Source organism: Canis aureus, chromosome 7 (genome assembly GCF_053574225.1).
Source record: "Canis aureus isolate CA01 chromosome 7, VMU_Caureus_v.1.0, whole genome shotgun sequence".
Taxonomy (NCBI): domain Eukaryota; kingdom Metazoa; phylum Chordata; class Mammalia; order Carnivora; family Canidae; genus Canis; species Canis aureus.
Window position 1 is genome coordinate 44,450,390 of NC_135617.1, and position 25,159 is coordinate 44,475,548.

General features: G+C 33.7%; 2 protein-coding genes across 8 annotated transcripts in view; one reads left to right on the forward strand and one right to left on the reverse strand.

The window, feature by feature from the left end:
- Positions 1-25,159, forward strand: part of EYS (EGF-like photoreceptor maintenance factor) — a 1,514,868-nt gene that overhangs the window by 529,534 nt on the left and 960,175 nt on the right. Inside the window, exon 16 of the mRNA XM_077903501.1 lies at positions 75-220. Coding sequence (XP_077759627.1) covers positions 75-220 — 146 coding nt within the window. The remainder of the gene's footprint in view (positions 1-74; positions 221-25,159) is intronic.
- Positions 1-25,159, reverse strand: part of LOC144317299 (uncharacterized) — a 134,515-nt gene that overhangs the window by 101,018 nt on the left and 8,338 nt on the right. For 5 of the 7 annotated variants that reach the window (XR_013383251.1, XR_013383250.1, XR_013383249.1 and 2 more), the window contains exon 1: positions 1,143-1,169. The gene's annotated coding sequence lies outside the window, so the exon portion shown is untranslated. Of the gene's footprint in view, positions 1-1,142; positions 1,177-5,885; positions 5,992-7,049; positions 7,151-25,159 lie in introns of those variants that run through there. The other 2 variants (XR_013383252.1, XR_013383253.1) reach the window with 2 other exon arrangements.

Consider the following 25,159-nt stretch of genomic DNA (forward strand, 5'->3'; position numbering starts at 1 on the left):
ACATATGAGTTATGTATATAATGAAATGCTTTTTGTCATTACATGTGACTTCTCATTTTCTGACTTTTCTCTAGATTTATGTGCAATTGTGAAACAGTGTACCCTGGATCTTTGTGTGAATTGGATATGAGGGAATGTGAAATCTCACCTTGCCTAGATGGAGAAGATTGTGTCAGCAGAATTGTTGGATACAACTGCCTCTGTGCTCCTGGTTATACAGGTAAACCTTTATCTGCCCTGTTTGTATTAACATATTGCATTCTATAAATTAATGGCAATCTTATACTTACTCTCCAGAACCCGAAATAACCTGACATGTGCAGGTAGGACAGGAAGTACAAGAGACTCTTTGTCTCTTATTTAAAAAAATAAAAACAAAAATTATGTATTTTAATTTATCATTTGCTAACATCTAAGAAATATATGGATTATATTTGAAGGTATTTTACACTTTTATGCTTTTTTAATTGAAACATCTGAATTATGTTTATATTGTTATAATACAAAGAAGTATCAGTATATGAATAAGCTAAGAAAATATACTGTCATATCAATTATAATAAATGTCATTAAAATACAATAAACTTAGCTCTTTTAAATATACTTATATGCCAGAAATCAGGAAACCATTGTGAATTTAAAGTTCTAGGAGAAAAATATAATTTGGTTGGAGTTAGCTGTCTTAATATCAATTATTCTACAGCATAAATGCTATCCAAATATAAAGGCAAAAGTCACCAAGAACTATGGAAAGGAAAATGGATTAACCCTCTAAACCTCTGCTAAGAAACTGCATTTATGAAATACAAAAAGCTGTATTATTTTCATATACTAATATTAATTAAATGAATCCAGGAAAATTATTGAAATCTTAAGTTTCAATTTATTAACTGGCTGAATTTTACACCACTGGGCTCCTTTGGGTTCCTTTCTTGAGGGAAACTAGTTAAGTGTGCCTAATGTTATATTCTATATTCGCAGGAGTAAAAAAAAAAAAACACTAGAAAAATAGAAATAAGATTGGAAAGCAAAATCGGTAAAAAAAAAATATATATATATATATATATATATATATAAGTATTTCCATCTGATAAGTCATCAAAGGTAAGAAAAAGTTAAGGACCCGAATAAAGAATACACACGTGTCTTTCCTGAGGAATCCTGATGGTATCAGAGGTTTCCTTGGTAACAATTGTTACATGCACAAAAGTCTCTGCTTAAATTAAAAAAGAAAATTAAACCCTTATCTACATATTTTGTTACGTAAATAGGAGGCAATAAATTTTAGCCACAAAACAGTATCCTTTCTAAGTGTCCTGTTGCCCATCATACTTCAAATTATTAGAATTTTTATTTGGGACCATAGATACCACCTAGCAATGCCACTCACCACGCTGTTGTTTTCTGCTGCTTATTGCTTGCTAACAGTGTTAAAACAAGAAATGACACACTGAGCTCAATATGACTGAGAAACATATTTAGTAAAATTATTTGATGTCACACATTGATCCGATATTTTAGATTCATTGTAAAATTTGAAGCATTAACATGTTCTTTATTTTCACAATGTCTCAATTTTTATTGAAAGCTAATGTGCTTAGTTTTGTTTCAAAATTTAAGATCGATTTGCCAATTAGACACCCCTGTGGAGAAGTTGAGTGCACAGTTGGCTGTGTGACATAGTCTGGAATGGAAATGTAAATTTTGAGAGTCATCAGATACGCAACTATAATACTGGATAGGATCACAAATAAATGAATGTAGATAGAACAGAGAAAAGGACAAAAGACTAAGCCCAGGGACATTGCAATATTTAGGGGTCCATGAGAGGAAGAAGAACCTACGGAGGAAATTGAGAAGAGCAGTCAGTGATACAGGAAGAAAAACAAGGAGAAATGGAGTGCAGAAAGCCATATAAATTCTTTCAAGTAGAGAGAATGATCAAGTGTCAAATATTATTATTAGGTCAAATAAAATAAGGACTCAGTACTGACCATTGGAGATGCAATGCAAATGTCATTAGTGACATTGTCAAGGAAGCAGTTTGGCTGGAGTGGAGGGCGCAAAAGTCTGTTTGAAGTAGATTTAAGAGAGAATGTGAGAGAATTATATTGCTGAGAGTGAATATGCATCATTTATTAAAGGAAGATTTTTATGTATTTAAGACAGAAGCAAGAAATGGGGTAGTAGCTTGAGGAAGGAGAGAGATTTAAAATAAAAGGCTTTTTCTCACTTACATGCTTACTAAATGACTCTGACTCCTGTGTGAAGAATAGAGTGCAGTTTCTGCAGCAGCAGAGAGATACATCAGGAGGCTTTTAGAATTACAGTTGGCTCTTGAACAACATGAGGATTAGGGACACCAACTCCCTTGCATTCGAAAATCCACATATGATTTTTGACTCTTCCAAAATATTACTAATAGCCCACTGTTGACCAGAAGCTTCACCAATAATAAAAACAGTTAATTAACACATGTTTTGTATATTGTACTGTATACTGTAGTTTTGCAATAAAGTAAGCTAGGGAAAGAAAATGTTATTAAGAAAATCATAAAGAAGACAAAGTACATTCACAGTACTGTATTTACTTTTTAAAATTTGTGCTGAAGGTGACCCATCCATTTCAAAACTGTGTTGTTCAAGGATCAGCTGTAGTTTCAGTGACAGATTAGATTAGGATTGCATAGGAGAGATGGTGAGACATGCCTACATACAGCATATCTTACAAGCTCAATAAATGTTCATGAATAGATGAACAATAACAATATACAAATATTAAGATGTATCTCTAAACTAATCATTGATTAATAAAACTGGTTGCTATTCCATCTTTGATGAAAAAATCTTTAACTCCCTCTCATTGATTCATTGGGTTCTGAAATATTTTTTATTTACTTTCACCTTGGGGATTCAAGCTGCTCTGGAGTGATGCTCTCATAAAGATACATACACAAAGCGTATATTATGTAATTGATTAATGGGAAGGCCAGTTATGATTCCATGGGCTTCCATTAAGTCTCTAAATGTGAATTTGGCTTATTTTCCAAGTAAAATGTGTACTTTGTTCAGCAAAGTATGGGTTTTCTTTTGTTAATTATTGTAGGCTTCTCCTATTAAAAGGAATGCACTTTCTTAATTTCAAGAATTATTGGAAAGTTACAAATGTCCACCTAATTTGTCATTGTAAAAATGGGTTTTCAGGGATCCCTGGGTGGCGCAGCGGTTTGGCGCCTGCCTTTGGCCCAGGGCGCGATCCTGGAGACCTGGGATCAAATCCCACGTCGGGCTCCCGGTGCATGGAGCCTGCTTCTCCCTCTGCCTGTGTCTCTGCCTCTCTCTCTCTCTGTGACTATCATAAATAAATAAAAAAAAAATTAAAAAAAAAATAAAAATAAAAATGTGTTTTCACACTTGCTTAGATGGTCTAGTATGAGCCTTCAGGTGAACTTAATAAGCAGTGTTTGGGGTAGCCAACATGTCTCTATAGATAGTCAACTCTGAGTTGTTCAGCTCTCATTTCAGGCCAAGTGTATCAGAGACTGGCAACTTGCCCCCACTGTTTCCTGAAAGGGTTGGGGGATTTAATTTTCATACTTCTACTAGAAAGCTATGACCATAAAAACAGTTCATTCAGTTATATCTCTCCTTAATATAGATATATCTAGGAGACATTATAACATGATACCAGTAAATTATACCATTTAATTGCCATAAAGAAAAATTGTAAAGGAAAATGATTTATGAGGGCTGGAATAAGGTTAGGAGTTATGAAAGCAAACTTAAATAGAGCAGCCAGGGAGTTCCATGGAAAAACTTTTTTGGTTTAAGATTGACATGCTTTTTGGTACACACATACATACATGTATAGATAAAGTGGTAGATTGAGAGAGACAAATGAAGAACCAAAATTACACTTAATAACCTATAAAGATGATATATTTTCCTAATAACAGATTTTAATGTTTTATATAACTGGACCATTAAGGGAAGAGGTTAAACCAATGAATAAGCTTTGATATTTCCATAGGATATTAGACTCTTCATAGTGTATATGTAAAACTATATAAAAATAATCATCATATCACAAATCAGGGAGAGAAACATTTAAGAATTTTAGGTGTCATTGACAGTCTAGCAGTCTGCTAGTTAGGAAAAATATGGACATTGTACAAAGACTAATCTAAGTTTAAATATTTTCAGGATTTGCATATTCATCAAAATGCTTTCATTTCCACACTTATGTGTAATGTAGGACCTGTGCTTAGCCATGATTTCACTTAAAGGAGTGAAGAGATAATATTTTAAGGCAAATAGAAAATATAACAAACCTGTGTTTATAAGCAACTTCTTTTAATATTCTTAAATATTTCTTCTGGTTTTTACTTTCATATTTATTTTTTTTAAAACCTTGTTTGAGAGAAAGAGAGAGGAGAACATGAGCAGGGAGGAGTGGCAGAGGGAGGTGGAGAGAGATAAATCTCAAGTAGACTAGGTGCTGAGTGTGAAACCCTACTTGGGACTCTATCTTATGACTCCAAGATCACTACTTGAGCGGAAACCAAGAGGTAGACACTTAACCAGCTGCACCACCCAGGCATTCCTTACTTCCATATTTCTAAATGGCATACTTAATACTGCTATTTCTTGATTTTTTTCAATTTTCCACATTATCTAAATAATTTTTCCTGTAGAAAAATAAAGATTTAGCTGTGTTATCATCTTTTCCATTCACCAGGTTATATGCACTTTTCCCCACTACTTCCTCCCAAAATGCTTTTTCCAAAATTTGTAAATAAAAATGTCACTGTTAATGTCATAACCATATGAGTTTTCCTTTTTTATTTTCATTTTATTTTTGCTCATTTTGGTAGATTTGTATTTTCTTCCAATGCCTTTATTATATTGTTAAAGAACATTTGGCTCTCATTTTCAATTTCCAAAAGCTCTTACTTGTCTAATATTTTTAAGGCATCCTGTAATTTTTCTTGGTAGAAGTTTTCTCTTTATAATAATATTTATAGAGTTTTCAATTATTTTATACGTTGCATTATCTTAATTTATAAATTTCATTCTTACCTCTGTGTATGATTTCTTTTTTTCATGTATCTCTTACAATGGTGTGTGTGTGTGTGTGTTTGTGTGTGTGTTTAGTATCAAATACTCTCCCAATATCAGTTAATATCTAAGAGAGAACCAGTAAAATGCTAACCAAAAACTCTGAGTGAATGAAAAGTCATCGACTGGCTATTTTTGTGCTGTGTGTGAGCACAGATGATATCTATTTTATTGGAGAAATCTGAGATATCATTGGTGATGGCCTTTTCTCTTTCACTGTTTTTCCTGGAAAGAGACAGAGGTGGAGATAGAGATCATCAAGCAAGGAAAGATATTTGACAAGATTTTGATAAACCAGAACCTTAGGGACAGTTATATAGTTATATTTGTTAGAAACAGCCAACACATTTTTAGGATAATAATGTATAAAATTCAACTGTGTTTCTAATTGCTGTAAATTATTACTTCAGGGACCCCTGAGTGGCTCAGCGGTTGAGTGCCTGCCTTTGGCTCAGGGCGTGATCCTTGATTCCCGAGTTCGAGTTCCACATTGGACTCCCTGTATGGACCCTGCTTCTCCCTCTGCCTGTGTCTCTGCCTCTCTCTCTCTGTGTCTCTCATGAATAAGTAAATATAATCTTTTTTTAAAAAAATTATTACTTCAGACCTCTAGTGAAAGTACACTATAAAGTGATTGTGTGTTATTGGAACTTTGAGGAAATAAATAGACCAATATGGTCTCTAGCACAGCATAGTGTTAGTGCAAAGAGAAGACAGGTCATAGGAGGAAAGAAGTAAAGCAATGAATAAGAGGTTGGCATAGCTTACCTGAAGAAGTGAGTAGGAAATGCACAGTCTGTCAAGAATTCTTGTTCATTAAGAACGCTTCCAGATGACCATGTTTGCCTGTTCCTCCACCAAATCCTTATCTTCCCTGTCCCATAAAATATATTTTAATTTAACTATTTTTTACAGTCTACATTACAATCCCTTTCATCCAGGCCATCATCATCTCTTGCCTTGGCTTTATTATATTAACTAGTTTTCCTCTTTCACTCTTGTTGCATTAAAATACAATAACATATATCCCTCATCTAGCACCCAGTGTGATTATTTAAAAATATAAAAAATATCACTTTACTTTCAGCCTCAAAATCCTCCAATGCTTCCCATATGCTTTCAATATAACACATATTCCTTACTTTGGCCTACTAAATCCTATATCAGCCTGGTCCCTGGCTACCTCTCTGATTTTATCTCCTAATACATTCTCCCTTACTCCCCCAGTTGATCTACTGTTCTCTCTGGGTATGAATCATGTCCCTCAGACATGAGCATAGTTTTCTCCTTTTCTCTTAGAGGCCTATCTACATTACTTAAAATAATACTATTTTCCTCTACCTATATCTTCTTTTGTTCCTCCATAGCAAGTATCACTGTCTAATCGTTATACCACTTAATTATTAATTTATCTCTTCCTGCTAAAATTGAATCTCTTCAGTGGCAGGATTTTTTCTCTCTTTTGCTCACTGTGGTATCACAGTGCCTAGAAAAGTGCTTAGGACATTAAAAGCATTCAAATATATGTATATGTATTTTTTTAAATGAAAGAGTATTATGCACTTAAAATAATTTGATTTTTTAATTGTATTCGATTTTAACTTTTAATGTGTTAATGCACAGAACTACTTAGTGATTATAGAGTTTAAGTGTTTCCTCTTTCATTTATTTTCCATAATGCAATTAAAATAAACTTCTTTTTAAATAAGAGGTGAGGGCAGCCTGGGTGTTTCAGCGGTTTAGCGCCGCCTTCAGTCGGGGGGTGGGGGGGAAGGCATGATCCTGGAGACTGGGGATTGAGTCCAGTGTCAGGCTCCCTGTATGGAGCCTGTTTCTCCCCCTGCTTATGTCTCTGCCCCTCTCTCTCTCTGTCTCTCATAAATAAATAAATTAAAAATCTTAAAATAAATAAATAGGAGGTGAAATTCTTACCCTTATAATGTTGATACTGTTGATCTTGATACTGTGGCAAACCATTCAGAGTTCTTACTGCTTGAATGCTGAAAAAGGAAACTCTGCATATCCAGCTCATTCTGAATTAAAAACACACATATATATATATATATATATATATATATATATATATATATATGAATCCATAACGCCATAACACAAATTCTAAATTCAAAGGCAATATAATTTGATTTAATATTACAAAGTAAAATAGTTATATGCAATAAATCCAGAAGTGACCTAAAGTGAAAGATTTAGACCTTTTCTATTACTCATTAACTCATAATAAATCTTTCTAAAAGGAAACCAATGGCAAATTAAGCTAAGTGACCTAATAATTGGTGATGCTTTATATAATATATAACAATCTTGAGGCAGTGAATATTTTATATTCTACAAAATAAGATGCTAAAAATAATGGTTGAGATGATATACCGCCTAATAAAAGTGTATCAATTATCAGATATTTATAGGTCATTATCCACTTATATTTAGTTTTCTAGGGCAACACTATATGTCATAAATGTGTCATTTGATATTTCACAGAGTAATTGTGCCTAGAGAAATTCTATAGATATGTTATTAAAATATATTTTATATACACTCATTAAAAATAGTTTATTATGCCAGTGAATTATTAATCAGAATGATGCTCAAGACCATTGAGTATGTGAAATAATAATTATAGGGCAACACAGTGTTAGGCACTGGTGGTTTTGTTTCTTGATGGTTTCCTTCTTCCCAGATTCTAACCAGTTATGAGTACTCAAAAGATAAGAGTAGATCAGATTATGAGATTTATTCATGAAGACTCAGTAACTTCCAAAATATAGGGCATTCTGGTAAAGCACTTTTGAAGAATATACCTGTAACCTGTGTCCCAATACGGGAATATTATAATACTACCAATCTTCCATCATAAACAAGTTTTGATACAAATTGAGGGAAGAGTTAGGTATGAAAAGCAGACTCCAAGTAAGATTTATACTTCTGGCTTCTTATAGGATTGAGGTCAGCTGAACAGTAAAGAATAAATGCACATAGAATATAGCAGGTCTCCAGGAGTATTTCTAGAAAATAGGCCTTTATATACCTTCTGAGGTAGACTTAGCAAATACTTCTGGTTCCCAAGTCACACCCTCTTGGCTAACTTCAGCTGCATATGAAGTGAGTTCTTTTTTTTTTTTTTAAAGATTTATTTATTTATTTTAAAGAGAGAGAGAGAGAGAGAGAGAGAGAGAGACATGCGCAAAACAGGGGAGGCTCAAAGGGAGAGGGAAAAAGAATCCTCAGCAGACTCCCTGCTGAACACATAGCCTGAGGTGGGGCTCTATCCTAGGATCCCAAGATCATGACCTGAGCTGAAATCAAGAGTGGGACACTCATCCCACTAAGCTATGCAGGCACCCCTAGGTAAGTAGCTCTGAGTGCTCTCATCTCATGTCATCATGACAGTTCCCCAAATCAAGTGCTTGCTGAATATTTGCTCCATCTCTAGAGTCTTTTCCTAAACCCTGGAGCCAGTTTAGTCTTGGTGCATGCACAGGAAGTCAGTGCCTTCCAGGCATGCTTCAAACGATGGGAAATAGAAGACAGTTTAGAAATAACTCAATCACCTTACTTTCATGTAGTCAATCTTGGTTATACATTATTCACTTCTTTTTTTTTTTAAGATTTTATTTGTTTGAGAGAGTGTGTGTTTAAAGAGAGAGAGAGAGAAAGAGAGAGAGAGAGAGAGCACAAGCTGGGGGAGGATCAGTGGGAGAGGGAGAAGCAGGCTGCCACTGAGCAGGGAGCCCCAGGATGAGATCATGACTGAGCCTAAGGCAAATGCTTAACCAACTAAGCCATCCAGGCACCCCATATTTTCACTTCTTAAAGTCACTGTGCAATCATGTCCCCATTGCCTACAAAAGTATCTTTAATAAAACTTCTGCTGACTTTTAATCTTTCTCTGGCCTCAGTCTTTCTACTTTCTCATTCTTAATTCCTGAGATCATCTACCAAATAAATTGAGTCATGGTCTCAGATTCTAATTTTAGCAGAATACAAACTAAGATAGTGGGCTTGTGACATAGGAGCAGGAATCCAGTGAAGTTGCTCATAGCCAAGCATGGAGCATATTTCCTACTTTTGGAAGCATGGAAATGCTTGGAATTGGTATGTAGGACTGCAATTTGGAGAACAGATTTTTCTTAACGGTAGAGTACTTACCCCAGTTCTGTCCCTTTTGGCAAGTGATTCTGAACCTACTGAAACTAGACAACAACATACCCCCAAAACTATATAAATGAAATGTGCTGCCTATAAGAGAGACAATAACTTTACTTTTGAGACTGAAGTAGTTTCCTAGCACTTAAATGACTGTCAGTAGCATCTCTCCAGAAAGTCAAGGTTTTTCATCCATAATATAGTTCCTTCCTGCATTATCTTTATTTAACTAAAATTTTGTGTGATTATGTTTAATAATAAGCAGATTTAAGGAAACATTAAAGGTCTTTTAAAATCAAAATATCAAAGCACTACCAGGTCAGTTAATGCTGGCTTTTAATCAGATAAATAAATAGAAATATAATCCATTAGAAAGCAAAGATCTTTGGAGACATTTGTGATTTGAAATCTTGACCCCAATATCTCTAATACATTGAGAAGAAAAATGTGTGGGCTGTGTTTTGAAAGGGTTTTTCCCCTCTGGCACTTTAATGAGTAATTAATCCCACTGCTCTATTTTAGTACCTGGTTTTCTTGTCTTGAGTATCTTTTTCTCATTGAAATCTTTTTTATAACAGTTACCAGCACTATCTTTTTTCTTTTGAAATCTTTTTTTTAAGATTTTTATTTATTTATGAAAGATGCAGAGAGAGAGAGAGGCAGAAACATAGGCAGAGGGAGAAGCAGGCTCCATGCAGGGAGCCTGACGCCGGACTCGATCCCGGGTCTCCAGGATCACGCCCTGGGCTGAAGGCAGCGCTAAACCGCTGAGCCACCTGGGCTGCCCCCAGCACTATCTGACTAAAAACACAAAGCTAATCATGTGGAGCATCTTTAGCAAGGCACACTTTAGTAAGTGCACTTATGTATGCTATTTAATTGACCACTGCATGCATTGGAGTTTGCCACCACCAGAATTTCAGAGTACCGTTAAGACGAGATTCCTCATTCTTAATACCTTCCACTCTCTTCATTTGCTGTCTTTGTGCAGAGTTCTCTAGTTCTGAATGAAAACTTTTACATTCACCTTCCAGCAGACTGCTCATTTTTATTGACAAATAAATCCTCCCTTGTCTTTCAAACTCTTAGTCAGCCCTTGATTTGCTTATCCTTTAGTGGTATAATGGAACGACGCTTTGTACCTTTAAATATTTGGGATTTAAATTTCCGAAAGGAGGGCAGCCCGGGTGGTCCAGGGGTTTAGCGCCGCCTTCAGCCCAGGGTGTGATCCTGGAGACCCGGGATCGAGTCTCACGTCAGGCTCCCTGCATGGAGCCTGCTTCTCCCTCTGCCTGTGTCTCTTCCTCTGTGTGTGTGTGTGTGTGTGTGTGTGTGTGTGTGTATTTCTCATGAATAAATAAATAAAATCTTTAAAAACTAAATAAATAAATTTCCGAAAGGAAATTTCTATTCAGGAAAATGCTTAAACTCACAAATATTCACCTACCTCTAAGAGAGGTGAAACAAAGCCAAGATATATTTGTAATATTTGTGCAGATTTTGAACTGGTGATTGGCTTTTTGACATTGTATTAATACTTACTTTTAAGGTGAACCTTGGTTCTGAAAATGTGAACATAGTTATACCTTTATTTAGTCAACTCACAAAAATTATTTTACCTTTTTGCCCTCTCTATGGAGAAAGAGTGGAAGAAAGATAGCACTTTTTTCTTCCTAAGGTATTCTTTCAAATTTTATTTGAGGAGTTATATGAATATAATATTAATCTCAGTCTTAAAGAAAACATGTGTTGATTCTGATCATTTAGAAACATTTAAATTCAGTTCCATGATGCCCACCTAATCTCTACAAAGGATTAATTAAGTAGACTTGCAGGTGCTCTCCACCCCATGACCAAAGGGGCACTTTTGTGTATGTATGAAGCATTCTGGGAAGACTGAGGGGAAAAAAGTCTTATCTAACCACAGTGTGCCTCAAAATATGCATTAGAGTTTCTATAGGAACATGTTTAGAATTAGGAATATTACACTTATTTGTCTAACTAAAACAAAAATAACTTCTCAATTCCATTTCCCTTGATCCATTATGCCAATTCAACCCACTACACCTATACCCAATATATATCAGTTCAAATATGGAACTGAGCTAGTGGTGAGACAGAACCCAGAGTAAGCACATAATTTGTGTCTAAAAGCTCCTGAAACTTCTCTGACTAAAAGCCATTGATCAGTCAGGATGGGTTTTTTGAGACAAAAATCCTACCGTGCCTATTTATTGTTCTCCAGTAATTTGGGATATATGAAACATGAGTCCCCACTATTCTAAGAATCACTCTATATCTTTTCCAATAGTTATTTTTAGAAGATAATATCCTGGAATAATAAAAAAATCATTCAATTCCACATCAATTCCTCTTCCTCATAATTTTTATTTTCTATTTGAATAGATATAGGATAAAGGCATGACATGAGTTTCTGGTTTTATATTGTTTTCTTGCATTGTGCTTTATAAATAAATATTTATATTGTAATTATAATATGTTACATTAATATTTTTATATTATTTACTTATAAAGCATATAACTGTATTATCAAACCTACACCTTTTAGGCATAAGATGTTTCTGTCACTCAAGGGAGTTTCACAATTCCCTACAATTCCCCACAATTCCCCACAATTCCCCTCAATTATCCTCTCCTAGTTTACTGAATCACTCTTAGACTACTGAAGTAATGTTCTCAATCTTCTTGCTTTTATTCTTGCCCTTTTGCAATAATTTTTTTATGGAATGTCCCTACATAAAAATCAGATCTTATAACCCCCTGTGTAAATTACTTAAGTGGACTTTTTTTTTCAAGGATAAGATCAAAGCTCCTTAACCGAGCTCTCAAGTTGTTATACAATCTGTTCTGTCTCTCAATTTTATTTCAAACCATTATCCCCCCTAACATATTCTTGGGTGTATTGTCAGATCAGTAGTAGCCTGATGCTATGCCACATTCACCACATTATTCACCTCACTTCATCTCACCATGCAGGCATTTTGTCATCTCACATCATCACAAGAAGGGTGAGTACAGTACAATAAGATATTTTGAGATTCATATAAGTTTTATAATTATTCTATAGTAACATTAAAAAATGTAAGTTATTTTTAAAATTTATTTATTTAGGGAGAGCATAAGTGGAGGAGGGGACATAAGGAGAGAGGAGAGAGAATCTCAAGCAGACTCTCTGCTAATCACAGAGATTGACACATGCTTGATCCCAATACCCTGAGTTCGTGACCTGAGCTGAAATCAAGAGTCAGACATTTAATCAAGTGAGCCACCCAGTCACCCCTTACAGTGATTAAAAAAAAAAACACTTAAAAATATGATTCAACTAAGAAAAAAATGATAGTATTTACACATTTTAAAACAGGCAATCTTTCAAAGTTTTTGAAATATTCTATTTTTCTTTACATATAATAAGGGTATTGAAATAATCCATGGTATTAGAGCTTCTTCTACAATGTACACAAGGACTTTAATTAACCACAGGGTTTTATTAAATAAATGAAATCAAAATTAATGATGCTTTCAGTGAAGCTTGTCTAATGATGGCAATTGTCTAATGAAAGTTCATTGTGTGACAAATGTTAATTGGAGATAAAAGATCAGGAAATATACACAAATAATTACAAACCAGTTAGTCTGAGTGCCTGTTTTCAAAAGCAGGATCTAATTTTGTATGATTTTCTAATAGGGATTAGGAAATTTCTGGAAACTCAAAGAAGTTTAAGTGTCACTATTACAAAAAACTTCAGAAATGAACCAGCTTACTTCAGTAATTGAATGTTGGACTACATACTATAATAATGCAAATGACATCTTAAAAACAGCTCCTGTCTTCAAAGATAACAAAACTGTGCCAAGCAGACAAGGCTTTATAGATAATTCTACAGAACATAAATAAAAGAAAATAGGCAAAGCCTCTAGATTTTGTTGACAGCCAAACATATCTGTTGTTCTGAAGGCTGGGCGGACTTTTGGCCCACATGTCCTGAGCTGACCTGACTACTAAATTGAGAAAAGCAGGAAGAAAGGAATTGAAAGTTTGTGAGTTTCTACTGTGTGCCATGCTTATAAACCCTTGTCATATGCTATTTCAATAATCTGTGATAGGCATTATCTCAGCTTATAGTTGAGAAGGCAGGCCAAATTTAGATGAATTGTCTGAATTCTAAAAGCTCTTAGAAGATTTGGGACTGTTATCCAGGTGTGGCATTTTCTAAACCATATAACTCAGTCTGCAGAAACAAGGTAAAAACAAATCAGAAAAAAATTGTCTGTAAACTTAATTATAAGTTGCTAGGAAATCAGTCATCTAAAGGTGAAAATAAAATATGACATATGGTCTCTTTGATAGTTCTATTCCTCTAATTAAATATCTGGATTTGATTGACATTTATTGAATAATAGATATATTCTATTTTCTTTTAAAGATTTTATCCATTTATTCATGAGAGACACAGAGAGAGAGAGGCAGAGACATAGGCAGAGAGAGAAGCAGTCTTCTCGCATCAAGAGCCCGATGCAGGACTGGATCCTGATGCAGGACTGGGTCCCGGATCTGAGATCTTGCAGGGAGCCATAGGCAGACACTCAATTGCTAGGCCACCCAGCTGTCCCAATAGCCATATTCTAAGTTGATTTATTCATAGTAAATATTTCTCCTTTTCCAAACATTATTTCCTTTTTTAAAGTTCTGAATCCTCTACCAAGAAAGTAAACTCATCTATATATTCAGTCATATATGAACATCTGGAACATGAAGTGATAGACTAATTATTGAAATATTAATTAACCATTTTAAAATCATTTCTCTTATCTGTTCTATGGCTTTTAATGTTATCCATCTGTTGATTTTATTGAAATAGGAAAAGTAACATTCTCAGTACAGTAGAGCCACTTTAAAATATTTATTGTATAATAGAATTTGTCATTTAAAAAATCACAATTTTAATCTTTAAAGATATATTTTATACAAACATAATATCTTGTTATAAAGTAAAACTATAAATATGACCTAATAGCATGACTCAATGAGAGAAATCTAGTATCAGAAAAATATTAAGTAAAAATGGAAAACACAGCTTTGAGAAGCATGGGAATTATACCTAACCATAAAACTTTTGAGCATATTTAACATTCTTTCAGTTGAAGAGCGACAATTCTATTGCTTTAAATATTTTAAAGGTAAAAAAAAAAATATTTTAAAGGTTACTGAATAAATAATAAACCATAGAGAAACATGGCCCATATTGGTATGTTAAAAGGAAATTAAAAAAACTGATGAGCTATTCACTTTCCTATTTCTACCTTTATAAATGATTCTCAAACAATTCTGGTGAGTGAAACAGATCCCAAGGTCTAAGAGAGAAAAATTACAATTTCTTGATGCCCTTAGGATGCAGTTAATTAACAAGAAAATGATTGTGTTTAATGGCCCCCTAAATGAGAAAGAGGCAAATTTCCTTAAATGCCTACTTTGTAAATAAATTCTAAATATGCATGACAAAGATTTGATGAAATGTTATGGCTTTGCCACACTAATGTCATGTATTTTCATGAGCATTCAAAGACTCGATGATAAGAGCTAGACAATTTGCTAAATGTGATATGATAATAAAAATAAGATTAAAATAAATAATTTAATAAAGGAATAAAAACAAATTATTTTCTGGTGATACATCATAACTTCTTTCTTAATATCTTCAATTGACTACTTAATGAGAATCTCAAACCATCTGCTGTATTACAAACATATCAGTTTAAGCTACCATTATATTTCATTGAAATATAGAATCCTAGAATCCTAGAATCCTAACTGGATTCAAAATCTGGAATCCTAACTGGTATCTGTGCTTCTGTATCCTCACTCTCCTTTTTTCATGATAGCAAGGTGAATATAGTTTCATATATATATATATATATATATATATATATATATATATAATATTTTACCCCTCCACTTGAAACCCTTAATAATTTTTTTCCATTATGACTATAGTAAAAGATAATCCCATAAGATGGTCTGAAGACCCATATGATTTGGACACTAATTGGTTTTTAAATATCTGCATTCTTGAGGTACCTGAGTGGCTTAGTAGGTTAAGTATCCTACTTGATTTTGGCTCAGGTTGTGATCTCAAGGTCATGAGATCAAGCCCCTTGTAGGTCTCTTGGCTCAATGGGAAATCTGCTTGAGATTCTCTCTCTCTCCCTTTGCCCCTCCCCCTGCTCATGGGCATGCTTTCTCTGTCCCCCTCTCAAATAAATAAATCTTTGAAAAAGAAAAATAAATAAATAAATATCTGCATTTCCTATTTCCATCTACGTTAAACTTTATGTTTTGCTTGTTTGTGCTCTGAAGCACTTCTCGAAATCATTCTTTCTACAGAAAACACTTCTTTTTTTTTTTCTTGTCTGCCTGTAATGCTTTCCCATTTGCTTTCAAATGATTGAATTCTTTAGATCAGATCAAATATCTTCTCTGAAAGTCTTTCCTGTAGAATTAACTTACCTATAAACAAACTTAATATCTGTTATATAATCTTTTTATTTCCTTTACAGTGCTTACCATAATCTGAATATTCTTAGCCTGTATATTTTGGTATTTTCTATCTCCATACCTTGTAATTTAAGCTCCTTGAGAAGAGAGAGATTTTTTTTGCTCACAACCTAGAAACATTTCTAGCACATGGTAGACAATATCAATAACCGGTTTTTGAACATGTAGATAAATTCTAATAAGGTAACACATTCTAAGATGGAAAATATGGGGTCTTCAAAATATTTTTGTATCTTCAAATCACTGTATTAACCTGTCTAAATCAACTCAAACAAATTTCTCACTCACAGAAAAGTTCATTAGCAGTTATAACATTTCTGCCCTTCTCAAAAAAAATTTTTTATTTGCCTCTTCAATAGCAATAGTGCCAATTTAGCTCCAAAGTTGTCATGTGAATGGATAAATCCAGTATTAATCTAAAAAGAGAGTTTTGCCATTGGATAGTGGATGAGGTTATGACACCTTGTCCTCCCATCTGGCAAAATCCCATTTTAACAGATTTATATTTGACCCATGGTCAGTAATAAGAACTCTTGGTTCCAATTGAGAAACAGGTATTGGACCTACCCTTTTTCTGTAAACACAAATAAAATTTGCAAAATATGTAAAGCAGTCTTTCATTTTAACTATAGACTGTTCAGGACAATGACGTATGACATAGGAAACACAAGATGATTTTCATATTCAAGCCAACTTTCTATACAGGGATAGTTTTTAAACTAAAGCACAGGAAGTTAAAAGTTATATGGAGAGCAATGGTCTTGTAGAACAGAGGAAATAATGCATCAGCCTTTGAGCTGATTTGGGAGATAAGATTTATAGGGCAGGGTATTAGAAACGAGATGTTTGTTCCTTTACTTTCAACAATGCTAGTACAATAATCCAACACCCAGGAAGGATTTAAAACATATAAATGCCAGGATTCAGGGCATTTGGGTGGCTCAGTCGGTTGAACATCTGTCTTTGACTAAGGTCATCATCTCCAGGTCCTGGGATCAAGCCCCACGTCAAGCTCCTTTTATGGCAAGGAGTCTGCTCATCCCTCTCTCTCTGTCCCTTCCCCTGCTTGTGCTCTCTCTCTCTCTATCACTCTCTCTCTTTCTGAAATAAATAAATAAAATCTTTAAAAATAAATAGATAAATATAAACAATAAATGCCAGGATTCATGCTCAGATTATTTACTTCAGAATCTCTAAGGTTGTAACTTAGGTGTCAGTATTAAAAATTTCCCATGCGATTTTAATGGCTTGTGGGTTGATTAATACTAGCAGAGAAACACTTTTTTTTTTAAATAAACACACTTTTTATTTAATAAAAACACATTCTTAGAACTAGGCCTACAGGATTTGTCTAAATCTGAAGTTAGACCAGGACACAAAAACTTCCATTCCCACCACATTATAGTAGCAAGTAAAAACCTACAACAGTGTACACTGGAGGATGGAAAGGAGGGCATTGAGAGTCTCCTGTGGTGCAGACATACAGAAATAACCAAAGGTGATGATGGTACAGTGACACTGAGAAAAAGCCTCCAGGCCACCAGCCCCTAAATGGGGCACAAGGCAATGAAGCCTATTGTTAGACAAATGTGAAGCTTGTAGCACAAGAACAAAAGCCAAGTCATCAACTTTTGACTGATTGACTCAATTGCTCATACTAAAGCCCTGATGAAAGAGGAGTCATGCCCACATCCAGGCATAAGTGTGTCCAAGTTGTTCTCTACCATTACATATCAATGTCTGCTACTCAATATTTTTTTTAAAGGAGACACAAAAAGATCAATTAAAAAAATGTCAAAAAGCAAAGTAATCAACAGAATCAGACTCAAAATGACCTTAGATGTTGGAATTACTAAATAGCATGATTAATATTAGTATTTAACTTTAGAATATTAAAATTTAGAATAAGTATGTTAGAAGCTCTAGTGGAAATGGAGAATGAAATAAATGAGTAGATGGACAACTATAGCTGACACATAAAAATAAAAGAAAGTTAATTAGAAGGTCTAGAAATATTAAGCAATGTCGGAATTCTTACCTCTTTTCTGACATATAATGAGCTTAGAAGTCATCACTACTATTTTTGAAACACTGCCACTATTATCACGACCACTATGAACAAACTGAGAAACTGAAAAACAAAACAAAACAAACAAACAAAAAGCCCTCTTCTTAGATCCATCATAAAATTGAGGTCACAGGGAAATCATCACTCTGAAAAGTAGAGAAATTTATGAATATAAAGGATCACAGCGTAATGAGTGCAGGGGCCTATGTAGGAAACCCGAGATAAAAATAAACTCTTTGAAAAGATAGGTTTCATTTTAAAAAGGCATAGGAAAGATAAAGCACTACCTTATCTATAGAGGAACAGGGATTAAGAATTACACTGATGTCTCATCAGAAATCATGCAGGCGAAAAGAGTATGGAATGAAATACTTCAAGTTTGAAAGAAAAATAACAAGCTAGAATTCAATGTTTGGCAAAATTATCTGTCAAGAGTTAAGAAGAAATAAACATTTTCAAAGAACAGAAATAGGGAATTTGTTACCAGTAGACCTACTTTGCAAGCAATGTTAAAATAAATTCTTCAGAAGCAAAAATGATATAGGTCCAAAACTCCAATCTACATCAAGAAGGAAAAGTGTTAGAGAATAAATAAATGGAGGTAAAACGTTAACTTAACTAACCTAACAGATAAGTGTTCAAAATAATAGTATAAAAACGTATTGTGTACATTATGGGTAAGTGAAATAAATGACAGAACTATTATAAGTGATGGTAGGGAGGAATTAGGAATACTCTGTTTTGAGGTCCATCAAATAACTTGAAACAGTATAATGTTATTTGAAAGTGGACTTAGGTTATTGTAAATGTATTTGTAAGCTTAGGGAAACAACTATTTTTTTTAAGTATAATATGCTCAAAGAGGAGATAAAATGAAATTATATGAAGTGCTTTACTAGATTCAGAAAAGGCAAAAAAAAAGGGAGGAGTGACAGAGGATTTTTAAAAATAAAGAAAACCATAATATATATTTTTTAAAAGCTCCAAATTATGTAGATATTATTCCACTTAGATTACTACTGATTTCAAATGTGAATGATCTAAATTTACTAGTTAAAAGACATAAAATGTCTGAGTGGATTAAGAACAAACAAAAAAAGCAAACATCAACTGCATGTTGTTTATAGGAAACCCATTATAAATATAAAGACGGAGATATACTAACATAAAGAACTGAAGAAAGATAGGCTGTGTTAACACCAACGGAAAGCTGGAATGACTATATCAATCTTGGCCAAAGCAGACTTCAGAATAAAGACAATCATCTATAAAAAGGATACCATATGATTTCACTCATATGTGGAATTTAAGAAACAAAACAGATGACATAGGGGAATGGAAGGAAAAATAAAATAAGGTAGAAGCAGGAAGAGAGGCAAACCATAACAGACTCTTAACCATAGGAAATAAGCTGAGGGTTGCTGAAGGGGAGGTAGATGGGGGATGCGGTAATTGGATGATGGGCATTAAGGAGGACACTTGATGTAATGAGCACTGGGTGTTATGTGCAGGTGATGAATCACTAAATTCTACTCCTGAAACTATTAATACACTATGTATTAACTAAAATGAATTTAAATATTTTTTTAAAAAGAAAGCATTGCAAAATGATAGTCATAACAATCACCAGGATCAAACTCAGAGAATACTTTAGATATTAGACATATTGAATAGAAAGTTTAGAATAACTCTGATTAAGATACAGAAGCCCTTAATTTGTAGCACTTAACAATAAAACATTAAAATGTAAGGTTAAAACTAATAGAACTGGAGGAGAAATAGAGGAATCCATTATTATAGTTAACATCCGTCAGTAATTTACAGATCCAGGAGGCAGAAAATGAGACCATAACCAAACAGAACAGTACCATCAATGAACAGGATTTAGTTGACATTTATAGAATATTTTACCCAACAACAGTGCAATATAAAATTTTCTCTAACTTACATGAAGCATTCACCGGGACTTACAGTACTCTGGGTCGTTAACAAATTTTAAAAGAATAAAAATCATACCAAGTATAATTTCAGATTACAATAGAATTAAACTAGAAGTTAATAACAGAAATATAGCTGGAGATTTTTAAAATATTTTGACATTAAACAACACACTTCTAAATAATACATGATTGAAAGAAGTCTCAAGAGAAATTCAAAAATTCATTGAACCAAATGAAAATACATCCTACTAAAATTTGTCATGAGCTGAAAGTAGTACTTTGAGGGAAATTTAGAGTATTGCATATATGCATTAAAAAAGAAAGATGTAAAATTAAGCTTTGCTTTAGGAAACTAGAGAAAGAAGATTAATATGAATCTGATTCAAGTAAAAAACAGATGTAATAAAAGATTAATCAAACATCATTGAAACTTACAACAGATAAACAATAGAGAAACCAAAGAAACCAAAAGCTTATCCTTTGAAAATACAGCAAAATTGGTAAACCTTTAGCCAGGCTAAACAAGAAAAAAAGATAGAGGACTCAAATTACTAATATTTGAAATGAAAGAAGGATGTCACTACTTATTCCATGAATATTAAAAGGAAAATAAATTATGAAGAACTCTGCCCACAAATTTGTTAATATAGATGAAATGGACCAATTCCTTGAGAAGCACAATCTGCTAAAACTAATACTAGGGGAAATAGATAATATGAACAGTTCTATACCGATTAAAGAAATTGAATCCACAAATTAATAACCTTCCAAACACACACACACGCACACACACACACACATACAAACACGCACCCACACACACCCTATATGGGTTCACTGGTAAATTCTAAATATTTAAGGAGGAAATTATACCAATTCTTCATAAAATCTTCTAGAAGGTACAAGCAGAGGAAACACTTCCTAACTCATTCTATGAGGTTAGCATTACCCTAACACCAAAACCATAGAAAGGCATAGGAAAACTAAAGGCCAGTATCAATCATAAATGCAGATTTAAAAAATCCTCAAAGCATATTAGCAAAATCAATCTAACAAAGTAGAAATTACTCCAGGTGTTCAAGACTAGCAAAATATTCAAAAACCAATGAATGGAATTAATCATATCAAGTTAAAGAAGAAAAATAATATGATCCAATTAATAGACTCAGAAAAAAGCAATTTCAATACACATTTATTCAAAACAAAACAAAACAAAAACAAACACCTCTGTCAATAAGAATAAAGGCAAACCTTTCCCATTAGATGAAAACATTTCTACAACAAACCTACAGCTAATACCATACTTAATAGTGTGTAACTGATGCTTTTCCACATCAGACTGGATATTCTGATTAATGTAGTAAGCAGGGAATGAAAGAAGTAGTAGAATTGGAAAGAACGGAATAAAAGTATCTTTGGGGTCCCCTGAGTAGTTTAATTGGTTCAGGTTATGATCTCAGAGTCCTGGGGTAGAGCTCTGTGTGGGGCTCCCTGTTCAATGTGGAGTCTACATTTTCCTCTTCCTTCTGCCCCTCCCTCAGTGGGTGCTCTCTCTCTTTCTCTCTCTCTCTCAAATGGATAAATTAAATCTTTAAAAAAAAAAGAATCTTTGTCCTCAGTTGTATGATTTTCTATGTAGAAAATCCCAAAGAATCAACAAAACCACCACAAAAAAAATCCAGGAACTGAGAACTTTATAGCAAGATTAGCAACAATTTAAGATAAAAATCCAATTGCCATTTTATATACTATCAATGAAAAACTGAACTTGAAGTTAAAAACATAATACTATTTATATTAATACTCCAAATGAAAAACTTAGGTATAAATTTAGCAATATATGTAAAAATATTTGTATGAATAAAACTATGAAACTCTGATGAAATAAAAAGTTCTAAGTAGAGGAAAACTTTATTTCATAAAGAGGAATGTCAGGAGTGTCAGTTATCCCCAAATTGATCTACAGATTCAGTGCAATCTCAGTCGAAATCCTGGCAAGTTATTTTATGCGTATCAACAAACTGAATCTAAAGTTTCTATACAATTGCAAGTCTTTCTCTCCTAGGGAAAAACCAAGAGCAGGAATTTATTGCACACTTGCTCTACATTGGGCTGGGGCAGAGGGAAGGGTGGGAAGTGACTAAACACTAGTTCAAATTATGGCTTTTTCTCTGTAGCCCCCAGGAGACTAGTGTATTACAGGCCCCATCAGCAATTTAAGACAGTGGATATACATAACCATCTCTTGGGTAAAAGTCAGAAAAGTCAGGGCACTATATGTGCAGTCCAACTCCTTCACTCTTGGGGAAGAAACTGGGAGCTGGGGTTCCCTCCTGATTGTATGTGTGGCACCATGCCAGGAGTGGGTGTTATAGCAAGAGAATGTCATCTTTTCCTATTACTTTTGATGCGTCTGGATTTTCACTCAGGGTACAGGAGACTTTCAACCAGTTTCTGCATTTCTCACAGAATTGATCTACGTGTTGATGCTAAATCAGTGTATCCATGGGAGGATGGAAAGTCTGGGGTTTTCTATTCTGCCCTCCCATTCCAGATATGCTTTCTAATTCTTTGTCTTTCTCATTGATGTTCTTTCAAACATTTTCTTTTCACTAGTATTCAGCAATTACATTATGCTCTTCTTTGGTGTGATATTCGTTTTGTTTATTCTTTGGGTAGGGGTTTGATGAGCTCATAGGATCATTTTTGTATGAGTTTAATCAAATTTGGAAAAACTATTGGTATTTTTTATTCAACAACTTGTTTCTGTTTTATGCTTTATTCTAGCACTCCTAATATGAGGGCACATGTATGTGACTCTTAATTTGGGAGTTGTGAGTTTGAGCTCAATGTTGGGTGCAGAGATTACTTAAATAAATAAGTAATCTTAAATCTAAAAAAAAAATTGAAAGACTTTCTGGATGAGAAAACAGACTGAGGTAATTCAACTTAAATAAATGAACAGTGCTATGCTTAGATCCAAACCTAACTGCATACAGATACTCCATAAATAAATAAATATGCATTTATTTTAAATATTACATATTTATTTGTATATGTTAAATGTATTATTTTATATATTATTTAATTTATATTGCATATAGATAGATATAAGCTATATAAGATCTAATATAGGTTATCTATATCTTATATTAGAAGCAGACATGAAATAGAATTAGGAGGTGAAGTTGGACTGTATATTTATGGCATTATAGAATGATATAGACTTTATTGTTTCTGAAAATTTCATAATTAGGTTTAGATGATCAAGGCCCCACCCTTTTGAGGAACTTGAACCCTTGTAAGACACCAGAAAGCTTGATCTGTCTTCCTCTGCCATATGAGGACACAGCAAGAAGGTGACCATCTATAAGCCTAGAAGAGAACTTTCACCAGAATCCTACTGTTGCTGGTATTCTGATTTCACACTCAAAACCTCCAGAAATGTGGGAATCTATGGTATTTTGTTATGACAGCCTGAGCAGAAAGACATAGATATAAAATAATATGGCTTCTTTATAAAGGCTTTATTAATACAGGAAAATGTTTCAAAGGGAAGAATATTGGTTATCAAAGAAAGAGGCTCAGTGACAGAGTCAAGTGCATCCTGAGTTTAAAAGTCAAGATAATGTAAGTACTCGAAAGTATTATACGAGAGGTTCTTTAGGTTTAGAAGGGATATAATCTTATCAGCTGAACTGTAAGCACTGGTATAAAATACCTTTGTGTCTCTCTCCTTTCAAATAATGTAAACAAGCTAGAACAAAAATTCTCTCATTTATCTCTCCAGGTCTACTTTGTCTTAAATCTTCTGTGTCAATGTCGTAGGGCTGCTATAACAGCACAACAAACTCAGTGATTTGGAACAACAGAAATTTATTCTATCATAGCTCTTGTGGCTAGAAATATGAAAACAGGGTTTCAGGTCAGTCATGCTTTCTGAAAGTTCTAGGGAAGAATTCTGTTCCATACCCTCTCTAAGTTTCTGGTGATTACCAGCAATCTTTGGCTTTGACTACCATATCTTTCATAAAACAGTTCTCCCAAATTTTACCAGTTACTTCCTTCTGAGAAAGTTTTGAGTATTTTTTAATTTTATCTTACTTGGTCATTTGACCATTTGCTCTTTCTGGATTTTTGTTTTGTTTTGTTTGTTTTTTTACCCCATTCTTAGATCCATTACACTTTGCCACTTTTTGGATCTGTCTTCTCTTTTGCAGGCTCAATCACATCTTCCCTGTTATTAGCTCCTAAAGTTTCTTTAGGCATAACCCTATATCCATTTCTTTGCTCATTCTACATCCATCCACAATTTCCATCCATGGGCATTTCTTTACATGTTGCTGTCTCAAGTCCTTGACTCTTTTCTGAATGTCAGACACTGGTAAACAGCTTAACTTGCATCTCCTTTTGGATGTTGCCAAAACACCTCAGTATCAGCAAGTTAAGAGCTATTGAGTTTCAAACTCAAAACAGTGAAAGGCACAGAAATCATCCATTGTTCTAACCAGGAATCTTAAAAACATTCCAAATACCCTCTTCAACCACCCTACCATATTGAATTCACAACAAAGTTAAGTTGGTTGATAACCAAGATAACTCAAAACAAACCATGTCTCTCTCTCTACTATCACCAACCTGATAGTCTAATAATCTATTATATTGACTTGGCCTTTTTAATTACCTTGAAGCTTATTTATCTTTATTTGTATAGTAACTAGAGCAATTTTATTTTCACAGCTAATGTCTATTATTTTATCTGTATACTCAAAAACTTTAATAGCTTTTAATTATTCTATCACAAGTTCTACAATGTTTCTGAATAATTTTACAATCTAATTTCTGCACCTTTCTTCTGATTTTATGTCCTCCATCTATTTGGTCTTATTTCTGTCTCTTATAGACCTATGCTTCTTTCTGAAGAGCCCATTTATCTCCTATTCACCTTCTACCAGGTGTCATTTTAAGTTACTTCTTCAGGGAAGGCTCTCTCCTGACATCTAAGATTTACTCTAATAGCTGCTTTCATAGCATTAATTATCTTCCCTTCATCAAATTTTTTTATTATTTTAATTTTACATAGATTTGCATAATTCACTGATTAATGTATAACTCCCTACTAGAATGTAATCTTAAAGAAGGCAGGGAGATACTGTTTTTGTCACTAAATAGAGTACCTAGCATGGAATCAGATTGCTATTAATGCTGATTCAGTGTCACACGATGATTGAATATGAATGGAAATTTTCATATAATCTCTTTTTTTAAAGATTTTATTTATTTATTCATGAGAGAC